The sequence below is a fragment of the Chrysoperla carnea genome, chromosome 3, assembly GCF_905475395.1.
Source record: "Chrysoperla carnea chromosome 3, inChrCarn1.1, whole genome shotgun sequence".
In the NCBI taxonomy this organism is placed as follows: domain Eukaryota; kingdom Metazoa; phylum Arthropoda; class Insecta; order Neuroptera; family Chrysopidae; genus Chrysoperla; species Chrysoperla carnea.
Genome location: NC_058339.1, coordinates 68,723,589 through 68,735,029, shown reverse-complemented (window position 1 = coordinate 68,735,029; position 11,441 = coordinate 68,723,589). Strand labels below are relative to the sequence as shown.

Genomic DNA, 11,441 nt, shown 5'->3' with positions numbered 1-11,441 from the left:
TCATAAAGATATTTTTTGAGCAACTAATAATTTTATATATTTATATTAGCTTCTATATCCTGGAGACTTCATTTCGGGTCACATAATCATTCGATTTCTTGTTTTTATATTAATTAAACAATGATTTGGGCCTAAGATTTATTTCTTAATTACTTGAAAAAGGTGGCTTCCCTAATTTTGATGGAGCCGTTGCCCATCCAGTTCTTTCTCTTTTTTACTACGCTAATAGTTTAGTATTATTTGTAACGCTTCCTCGAATAAAACAGGTAAGAAATCGTATCTAGGTCTTTGGATATTCGGAAATACAAATGTGATGCAAATTTGTAAACTTATATCATTAATTTCATTAAAATAATTTTAAAGTTACATATGGTGTTCAGATCAAGTAAATCGAATTCCTTTTAAATTTTTTTAATGATTAAACTTTGGGAAAAAACTTCTTAACATTTCCGGTCAGTTCACGTAGCTGCTGGGTCTATACATGTATTTTGAGTTATTATACAACATCCGATATGGTCTAGTGGCTAGGATACCTGGCTTTCACCCAGGAGGCTCGGGTTCGATTCCCGGTATCGGAATTTTTTTTTATAATTTTTAGTATTCTTAATGAAAACGATCTTGAGTAAAATTTGATTCTCATATTAATTATAAATGTCCTTTTTACACCTTGTTTCTAATGAATTTGAACATTTTACATAAAATTATTTTCGAGTTTTGGCATAAGTTTTGTCACAATGAAATTATTGATAACAGACCAGGACTAGTTTTTGTACTATTTTCTCAAATTTTTGAATTATTAATATTAAATTAAACATTGGTCCTTTATTAAAATTTAAAATACAATTAATTTTTAAAAATAGCAATAAAAATAAAATAAAAACCATATAAGTACCTTCATTTTTAAATACAATTCACCCAATTATCTCGATTAAAACTGGAACCTTCAAGCTATAGACTATATCGAAATATACATTACACAACGAATAGCTCTCGGATATGCAATCCATTATGTAAATAATGGTAACACATAATATTAAAATAATGTATAAACTATTTTCACTCATTTAAATTTGTTAACAATTTTCAGTCAAATAAAATAGATTATATAACTTCATTAGTTTAAAATTTGTCATTTCCTTTGTAATATTATTTTCAATAACAATATTTATTACTAGTTGAATACACAATATCTATCGGAAGGATGTTATAATAATTGCATTTTAAATACTAAACATCCAGTATTTAATTGCAAGTGTTGATATTAAAATCGAATGAAATGTTACTATTAAAATCGATAAAAACATTTTAGGGCCCTAATTACAAAACGTTGGTTGAGTATTAAAGCACAACAAAATTTACAAATTGAGTTAAGAAAAAGTTATTCCGATACCGGGAATCGAACCCGAGCCTCCTGGGTGAAAGCCAGGTATCCTAGCCACTAGACCATATCGGATGTCTATCACATCTACAAAACACACCAACGATCGAAGCCAACTGAAGTTCAACCTTCAAAATAATAACAAAAAAAATGTTGATTTCACCAAAGAAAAGATAATCGCAGTTTATAAAACTCTGGTTTTAATAAATTAATATCAGTTGTGGTAAAAGAAATTCATTTACCTAAAAACGGAGTTTTTGAATCCAATTTCCGGATTGATGTTCATTTTCTTTGAACGATGGCTTTTGTTCGTCAATACGTTTGAATTTTCTTCCACTGTATTGAACAACTTTGAATTTGGCTTAGATCGCAATCTTTAGTTTCGGTTTGAATTCGATTTTTGATTATTGGTTACGTATTATAGCATTAATCAAAAATTCGATAAGTGTCGTTTGGCTGAAACTATTAAATATTTGAAGGTACTTCAAAATAAAATCACAAAATGGCATAACACAGAATATTTTATTTATAATAATTTGCCACAATATATTCAGTTATTTTGAATCCAAAAATAAATTAATATTACAATTTTTTTTTTTTTTTTAATTTGTTTTTAAAATCACAAATATAATTTCTTACAACCATTTTTTTTTCTATATGATAAATTTGATTGATGAACTTTTGATTTAATGATTAGATACTTTAATTTCTTTTTAATTTCTTTTTAATTTTTGAATTAAGCATTTAATGCATTTTAAATATTTGAATTGAATTGAACAATGTTATTACTTTTTTTTTCATTTAATTTTTTATCCTTTACAAGAATTTAATAATTATTTTATATTTTTTATATTTTGGGAAACATATTGGGATTAAAACTATGTATTACGTAATTTAAGACACTTCTTGCATAGTCTAGATTTATTAAAAAATAAATTTTCATTCGATTATCCTATGATATTTGCTTACTTCGTATACGCGAAACTTAAACTTTTAATGTTTGCAAATTAGCGCGTGCATTTGTGCTTTGATTAATCTTAATCTTATAACTTCCATTTTGGCTCTTAAAAAAGCTAGATATGTATAAATTAGAATAAAAATTGCTTTTAAATATTGATGATTTAAGTTTCGCATAAACGTATTAATTTCCTTTAAATATATTCAAAAATAGTTCACATTCTGTTTACACTTTTTGTACTGTTCAAATTAGTGTCGGCTTAAAACAAAACGACCTGTAGTATTAAACAAATCTTTAAATTAATTTTTTTCATCCCTGTCTTTTTCCTGATCTCTGCAATATTCTAAATTTCAAACAGACACGGAGGGACGTTCAGGGGCCACAACAATCAATTTAACTTAACTTTTCTCTCAGACAAAAGAACTGAGACAAAATTTATTCCTTTTTTTATATTTAGTAAACGTCCGAAATCGATCCGCGAAATCACTTTTCGTAAATAAAATCATTGTTAAAGATTTTTAAAATTAAAAAAACATAAAAATCCACACGTAGATTTTTTAACAATTCTACTTGGTCATTATGGAATGTCGAATACTACATATCGATGAGAATAATGATTTGAATTTATGCTAAAATAGATTACATTTATGTCTAACGGTATTCATGCAAAATAAATTATAATATTGTAAGTTTAACTTTATCAGTATGTTTAAAAAGCTTAACTGCATTATTTTAAACTATGGTACGAATTATTACAGCATGCATGTTTGAAAATATTTTTAACTTGCTCAACTTTTTGTATAATCTCAAATAGGTAACTGTTTTTTTTTTTTTTTTTAATTATAATTTTTTTTTTTTTTCATGCAGAATCTATGAAGTAATAAATAATATATTCCACCGGTGTATCAGAATAATTATTCTAAATTTATAAAAATCTGGAACACAAATACTCGCTGGAGTATGTAATCGCTTTCGTTGGTTAAATATGCCGACCCTCCCTTTTTCTCATGTCATGGTTTTTCAAATTTTTGTATATTTCCTCTCTGTATTCTCCCTAAAGGCGCATGAATTTTATGAAAGCCCGAAGACACATACTTTTTTTTATGAATGAACCTATTTTCAGAAAGAAGTACGGCCAAAAAATAACTACATGGCAGTATCTTTGGGAATACAAGAAGAATTCATAAACATGCATTAATAAATTTCAATCTACTTGAAATTTTCCATTTGAAAGCAATCTGAAATGGAAATATAATAGATCTGATCAAATGAATTCTTACCTACTACTTGTACTATTAGCGCCAAACTAATGAATACATTGCATTTAATATAATATAATATCTAGATTCAAAATAAATGTTTCTAGTAAGAATTATTCGAATACACCCTGTATACATATATTAATCTATCTTAAAAAATATTAATTCTTTATCCTAATTTTATAAATTCTAAATTTTGAAATATATTAAAATATAATCATAAAAATAAATTATTTCACAATATTATATAGTACGATTTTTTCTCACTAGTTTTACAAAAATATTTTTTATTGTGTTTAAACTTCTTCAATTCATAATTATTTTAAAGATCATTCGATGTATTTGTCTTTTTAAATTTAAGCAAAACGTTGTAAAACAATAGTCCACAATGCCAAATTTTGATCGAATAAAAAATGTTCACGTAGAAAGCAAGGCAGGCGGTATTTGGAGCTTTTGCAAATAAAGAATATATTATTTTAAACATCAGATTATACACGCAAGATATTTTCAGCAGAGAGTTGAACTTTTAGAAGGTAAAAATGACACTGTGAAAGTGAAAGAAACCTAATTATTTCTCATTGAGAAATGTAATACATTTTTAACGAATTTGGCAATGAAAAAATCTTGATTCGAGCACTTTGGCATTGTGGGTTATTCTTCCATTGTTGATAATGATACTTAACTTCCAATTTAAAAAATATATTTTTGAACACGAAAGTTGATCGAGGTACTTAAGTTTTTAGGTTAATATAAATTATACGCTAATTTTTTATTAGATATTTGATCAAAATCTGAAAATCAAACACCGCAAAGTTCACATAGTTGAACACGTCGTCAGCTATTTTATTCCAGACTACATCAGCACATTATTGAAGTAAAAGGCTGATTCTAACTAAACATAGAATGGTCTCAAACTGATTTACGTAAAAATAAAGATAATAGCCCTTTTGGTGAAAAGCAGGCTATATTATTTCTGCTAAAATACCCATTTTAGTCAAATACCCATCGATAAAATCGATAAATCACTGGATCTAAAGTAAATCCAAAATGTATTTACAAATATTAAACTTATTAAATTATTTTACAAGTTCATTTTTTGTCATTTATTCGAAATAACTTTCGTAAATAAAGAAAAAAAACACAATTATAATCTGATTTTAATTGAAGGACGGAGCGATAAATTGTAAATCACCTGAAATTAAAAGTAACTGCGGTTCAAATTCATATACTTTTCCATGAATAACTTAAAATCCTACACTTATTTTCTGAAGGTAAATTAAAAAGAATAATATTTTTATGTGAATAATAGTAAGCTGGTGAAATTGTAATGAAAAGTTTTGGCCGATTAATGGCTAACAAGAAATAAATTAAAACGCTCCTTAAGTTATTCACAGAAATTCGAAATAAACTTACCAAACAAAATATGAATATATATACAAACTCAAAAAAACCATATATACATTTAAAAATTAAATTTTATATATTCTGCGTCGATTTTAGAAGAATTTAATTATCTTCATCGTCTAATAAATGTGCTAAATCTGTTGGCTCTGTAACAGGTAAGCTACATGCATAATGCCTACAAACATAGGCAGCAGGACGGCCATTCAATTGCTTTAATCGACTTAGCACTTCCAAACGCCGTTGCAATAGCGTTGTTGATCCGCCTGAAGAATCAGAGACTGCTAACAAACGATTTGGTAATAATCTTTCTCGTACAACATCTAACAGTGCATGTGTTTTTGGATCGTCAGTAGCGCCAGCAATAAAAACCTGTAAAAATTAATAGATTGAGCGCATGTTAAAGGTATGAGGAAGGAGTAATTTCTCTGCTCTTTGCCTTTTCAATATCCCTTAATCAGTCACTAACAGCCAAATTTAAAACTTTTTACCGAGGGCGAAAAAACTTCTAAATTGAAGAAAAGAATAAACACTAATAGATGTCTTGTATTAAGTTGTTTCTCCTAGTTGGCAATAATTGAGGCGATACTAAAGAAAACAGACCTGTTAAATCTAGACTTTTTTATGTCAAACCTAGAAGTTTTTTTTGCTTAAGTCCGTCCGGATTCTACTTACTTGTGTTGGATGTTTATGATAAGAAATTAATGCTGAAGCCATTTCAGGTAAAGAAATTGGAATTTTTTCTAAACGTTCAGCAAAAGCAGATAAAATTTTCCCCGCTTTTACTTGAAAATCATTGCGATTTAAATATGCAGATAAACGTAACAAATTTTGGACTGCTACACTATTTCCATTTGGTTCGGCGCCATCTTGATCTAAAATAAATAAGAAACAAAAATAAATTTATCAGTTTTTGAAATTGAGGACAAATGAACTTGACTAGGCAAAGTTTGACTGTAATTCTACTAAAATTTAACATAATTCTATTACATTAATTAATTGTTTATTATACTTTTAAATAAAATAATAAACAATTAGAAAATTTAACAAAACATGTCTGACATGTTGTTAGCTCATAATTTTTGATATTTAGTCAAAATATTTATACACTTAACTCAACTGCTTTCTATCAAAATGGTGTAAAAATCAAACAAGCTGTTCATTTGAATGTGACTCTTATAGTCCAAATCATCAACTTCCCAGATAATTAATATTAATTATATTTTTATAACTAATGCGTGTAGCTTAGAGGCTTTGATACACATTAATCTAAAAGTGGAGCTAATACATTGTCCTGACTATGAAAAGAAAAGATATGTTAAAAATTTCGATTTGGGTTTTCGGATCCATTACAAGAACTTTCCTATGGGCAATTAATAATCAAATTTCAATAACAATAGAAACAAGTAAAAACAGATACGTTAAAAAAAGCACGAAACTGGCGAAATTCATACACCGGATATCTAATAAACTGATTTTATTTTCCTTTATGATGTTTTTAACTGATTGTTGTTTGTTTTCGAGCTTAAATAACACAAACAAAATTTGTAAATAATGTTTACAATTAAATTTTAATTTACCTTCTTTGAGGCGTAATATTACATTAGAACTTCCAATTGGACTTTGATAATATCCACCTTTATCCGAGTCCCAGAATAAAGCATCTTGCTTCTCTTCTAACTGTTCAGCCCATTGAATCCATTTATCATCCAAGGAGGCTTCATATAAATCTAATAGGCCACGAATTAAAAATGCATAATCTTCTAAGAATCCTTGTATTGGTTTTGCTCTGTTACAAAAATAAAAAATTTATTTAAATTTATTTGATCAAACTTTCAAGAAAATTGTACAATTTTTTATTTTTACAGCTGAGGCAGAATCTCTTATTTCCGATTTCAAATTATGTCCCCAAAAAAGTTTCTCTTTTAGTAAAAACCACATGTTAACCAAAGTTCCTTTTTTAGTAAAAATTACAAAAAAGTGTTTAGAATGGATTTGCACAAACTATCTTGAGAATTGAACTGATGGTCTAAGAGACGGTATAAGGTCGGTCTTCACCAATCTGATAACCAGATTAGACACATTTTTTAAAAATTTTATTGATTTATAAACACGCCTATTATAGTTTTTCTATCGAAAAGTGTTCATGGCTATTTTTAATAAAATTAATTTTATCAATTTTTTTCATGAACGTTTTTTTGCAGGCAAACCAATACCATTATTTTCTTAATTAAATAATTATCTTTATTCTGATACTAATTTCGATTCGTTAGAAGATCAGTGTAGTTACCTATATTGACTTACCTGTTCATATGATATGAACAGATTTACATCGATCTGTTTACCAATCGATATTGGTATCAGAAGAAAGATAATTTAATTAGAAAAATAAATAATAAACTATATATCTTCAAATAAACTCGACTTTAGTATTTTTTTGGGCCAAGATTACCTTATACAGCGAGTTTTATCTAAATTTTCATTATAAAAATTGTTTATATTGAAGAGGGGCACCTTACCAGTGGCTTAAAATTAGAAGGGATTCTTTGAAAAGGAATTCTTTAAATTAGAAAAATTCTTGTTGTAAACATTTTTTTGGAAACCGAATATTCAGATTTTGGTAAATAAGAAATTAAGCATAAATGAAAAAATTACTTTTTCAAACTAACATAATTTCAAATTGAATTTTCTCAAAAGAATTATTATCTTTTAATGAAAAATACAATATCCGATTGTATCTAATTTTAATCCGCACGGAGCGTAAATAAACAAAATTAACTTACATTTGGACAATTTGTTGTTCACTACCAACATAAATACTTCTAGACAAAATATTACTGTTCTCATCATATAAATATTTTTTAATAAAATTCGCTGCACGAATAGCTCGATCAATATAATTTTGTTCCTTCAAAACTAGGCCAGCTTTAGCATATCCTGTTATCATTAATCCATTCCATGCAGTAATAATTTTTGTATCTAAATGTGGTCTTGGTCTTTTTGATCGCTCTTTATACAAAATATCCTTACATTCACTCAAAATTTTCTCAACAGTCTCACTACTAATTTTAAATTTGTCGGCCGTTTTTTCCACAGAACCAAATACAATTAAAACATTTTTATTCCTTAATTCACCGTGAGGGTCCTGACGTTTATCAACATTGCCCTCTTTCTTTACATTATAATGAGAGCAAAAAATCTCGGCATATGAAAGATTGTCAATTTTTTTATCTCTTAATAATTCAATTATCTCAGAATATTCCCAAACATAAAAAGCACCTTCGACTTTTTCTTTTGCATTGGTATTTGGTAATGAATCAGCATCCTCTGCGCTGTAAAATCCACCTTCTTTGTGACTTAAATCTCGACTAACATAAGCTAACGTGTTCTTGGCCACATTTGCATAAAATTCATTTTTCGTAACTAAATACGCATCACAGTATGAAACAACTAATTGACCCTGATCGTAAAGCATTTTCTCAAAGTGTGGTACATGCCATTTACTATCCGTCGAATATCTAGCAAATCCATCCCCAATATGATCATAAATACCACCTTTCGCCATTTTTTTCAAAGTATACGTACACATTTCTAAAGCAGTCTGTCCAATTTCCGAATCTTTATGTCGAATATGAATATGGAATAGAAAATTGAAATTTGAAGGTTGTGGGAATTTCGGTTGTTCATTCCAACCACCGAATTCATGCTCGTAATTACTAGCATATTGTGAAAATCCTTTTTTCGCTACATCTAAAGTTGGCACTTTCATTTTACTAGCGTCTGATGAAACTGATTCATTTTCAACAGTATTTCGTAAGGATTCTAGTACAGAATTCCCTGTTTTTTGTAAAACATCCGGTTTTTCCCGCCATGTTGTTGCAACTTTATTTAGTAACGTTTTAAAGCCTAAATGATATCTAGAATCTTCGGGTGGGAAATATGTTCCACCTGTAATTGGTTTTAAATCTGGTGTTAAGAAAACTGACATTGGCCAACCACCTCGAAATGTTGTAGCTTGGATAAATGTCATATAAATTTTATCAATATCAGGTCTTTCCTCACGATCAACCTTAATATTAACGAAATGTTCGTTCATGATTGCAGCTACTGATGAATTTTCAAAACTTTCTTTTTCCATTACATGGCACCAGTGGCAAGTTGAGTATCCTACTGATAAAAATATCAGTTTATTTTCTCGTCTTGCTTTCTCAAAAGCTTCCTCAGACCATGGATACCAATCAACGGGATTGTACATGTGTTGTCGTAAATATGGTGAATGTTCAAAGGCAAGACGGTTTGTTTTTCCTTCATGAGTCACCGCTGTTGTTGAAGTAGTACTATCTTTGGAAGTAGACGACATTTTTCGTTTGATATCGACTACGTTGATGATTGAAATTGGACTGTTGAAAGTTAATTTATTATAATTTTGGTCATAGAATATATTTGGGATAATCAACTCAGTAAATAAAGATAAGATTAATCTAGTCAAAAATACAACACGCTGGAATGGGCATTTCCACTGCATTTTCCTCATCTCCCGATTCACAGCGTTTTTGGGTAGCCCATCACAGCTACGATTATTGCGACTAAAGAGAACGGTTTTATTTGTTCCTTTTTTATCACGTTAAGCAATTATCCCCTCTTTTCAGTAAAATTACAAAATAAGTGTAGCTCGACGCCACAAAAAATCCAAAACCAACGAAGTAAATACAAAATAACTTAAAGTTACTTTAAAGAAATCTATAAAAAATGCTTCATGGAATATTATACTTTGGACAACATTCATGGAGTTTTATTTCCCTCCAAATAAATATTTTTTGTCCTGTTTGTTAAGCGTGAAACTGAATTTTTATTTAAATTACTAGAAAATTATGATTTAAGTTGGTAGTCATTAGTGGCCCTGCTCAACATACACAACCCGACTTAGATTACTATCTCGGATTCAAAACTAACAGAACATTTTCATTTTTTAATTCCGTAAATTTCTGAAAAGGACTCAGCAATCAAGCGATGCATTATTCGAGATCTGTATTAGTTTTCGAATTTTTTAGTGCTCAAAAATTAACATGTTTATGTACTATAGAGAAAACATTATTATAATGGAGATTTAAGATTCGGACTTTGATAACCCGGAAAAAATATTGTTTGATTTGACTAAGACACCAGTAGAAATTAGCAACCCGAAAAATCACCCGGTTTTCAATAAATCGAAACCGTTTGTATTAACAAAAGATAAATACAGTTATGTGACATATCCTTAGAAAGCATATTTAGCAAAATTTTTGTAATTAATTAAGTAATTGATGTTAGGATGATTACGTAAAGTAGGTACACAGTTTATGACTGACATTGAAATTACACTTTCATATTTTAAACTTGAAATTAAAACTGCTATAAAAGTGAATCAAAAGCAGTTATTTCAATCATAAATACTTTTTACTTTCAATTGTGATCATTACACTCAAAAATAATTTTTAAAAGCTTAAAATTTTTATGATATGTTTTTAATTAAATTAGGGGGCCAGTAAAGGCTAAAATTAATTTATTCATTGATATACTGAGTTTATTATCCTAAAATATTTTCGTATATGTTGTAAAAAAGTTTAGGAAACATACCTTTGATTTGGTTTTACTAGAATTGTTTTTTCAAAATTTCCAACTTTTGAACATTTACAGCTGACATTTACATTATTAGCCACTGATCGTGAATCTGTTGTTGATATTCTACGTATAAATGTTTGTACTACAGGATTTTGTATTGCCCTTACCGTATTCATATCCTGTGACACTTTTTTCCCTTATTTTATCATGTATGCGTTTGGCACAAATTTTGACTCTACAAAAATTAATAAATTGGAACCCAAATATTAAACTAATGTTTATTTTGATTTATTGAAGTGAAAGTGAGGTTACTGTCTATCATTTTGAAGGTTTCCACTGGTTTTGACCTTACTTTTTACTCCTTAATTCATAATATTTTTTTAGATAAATAAAATTGAAGGAAAAATAGGTCAAGGATAATAATTACTAATTAATTTAATAGATTTGAACTTCTAATATTTTTTTCACAAATTAAATTTTCACTTATATAACATTTTCCTCTCTTTTTCTGATCAATTAAGAAGATAAAATTAGAAATTTGTTTGAAAATAAAAAGTAAACAAGGATTAAAAACGTCATACAAGGGTTAAAAAATCAATGTAATGTTTGAAACATTGACTGAATGCAATGCATGCAAGCAAAGGATAATAAAAGTTATTAGAAAAATAATTGATAAATATGAGTTATAAAACAAATCCGCGTTTTTAAGGAAATATTTCAATTTAATACTTACCGAAAATTTACAAAAACTTTTTATTTCAGAAGAAAAATGAATTTATGTATTGCATATTTTTATAAAATAGTTCAATTTCAAATAGCCGCGCTTAGTCGATTGCGCATATAA

General features: G+C 28.1%; 1 protein-coding gene and 2 non-coding genes across 6 annotated transcripts; 1 reads left to right on the top strand and 2 right to left on the bottom strand.

Annotated features, from left to right (window-relative positions):
* The first annotated feature begins 506 nt into the window (after positions 1-506).
* On the top strand, positions 507-578 carry Trnae-uuc. The gene has a single exon. It is a non-coding gene; the product is annotated as a tRNA-Glu (tRNA).
* An 803-nt stretch (positions 579-1,381) lies between these two features.
* On the bottom strand, positions 1,382-1,453 carry Trnae-uuc. The gene has a single exon. It is a non-coding gene; the product is annotated as a tRNA-Glu (tRNA).
* A 3,281-nt stretch (positions 1,454-4,734) lies between these two features.
* On the bottom strand, positions 4,735-11,347 carry LOC123294522 (spermatogenesis-associated protein 20). 4 transcript variants are annotated; one of them, XR_006535106.1, is made up of 6 exons: positions 10,613-10,999; positions 7,780-9,396; positions 6,577-6,785; positions 5,672-5,871; positions 5,009-5,368; positions 4,735-4,787 (listed from the first exon to the last, which is right to left on the bottom strand). XR_006535106.1 is itself a non-coding variant. In XM_044875580.1 (6 exons), the coding sequence occupies exons 2-6, from the start codon at positions 10,771-10,773 to the stop codon at positions 5,102-5,104; spliced, it is 2,454 nt and encodes an 817-aa protein (XP_044731515.1). In that variant the 5' UTR covers positions 10,774-10,832; positions 11,331-11,347; the 3' UTR covers positions 4,762-5,101. The 4 variants fall into 4 exon arrangements, 3 of the variants coding, with proteins under 3 accessions (XP_044731515.1, XP_044731516.1, XP_044731514.1); XM_044875580.1 differs by adding an exon at positions 11,331-11,347 and having other exon boundaries at positions 4,762-5,368; positions 10,613-10,832; XM_044875581.1 differs by having other exon boundaries at positions 4,762-5,368; positions 10,613-10,706; positions 10,765-10,999.
* Positions 11,348-11,441: the final 94 nt, after the last annotated feature.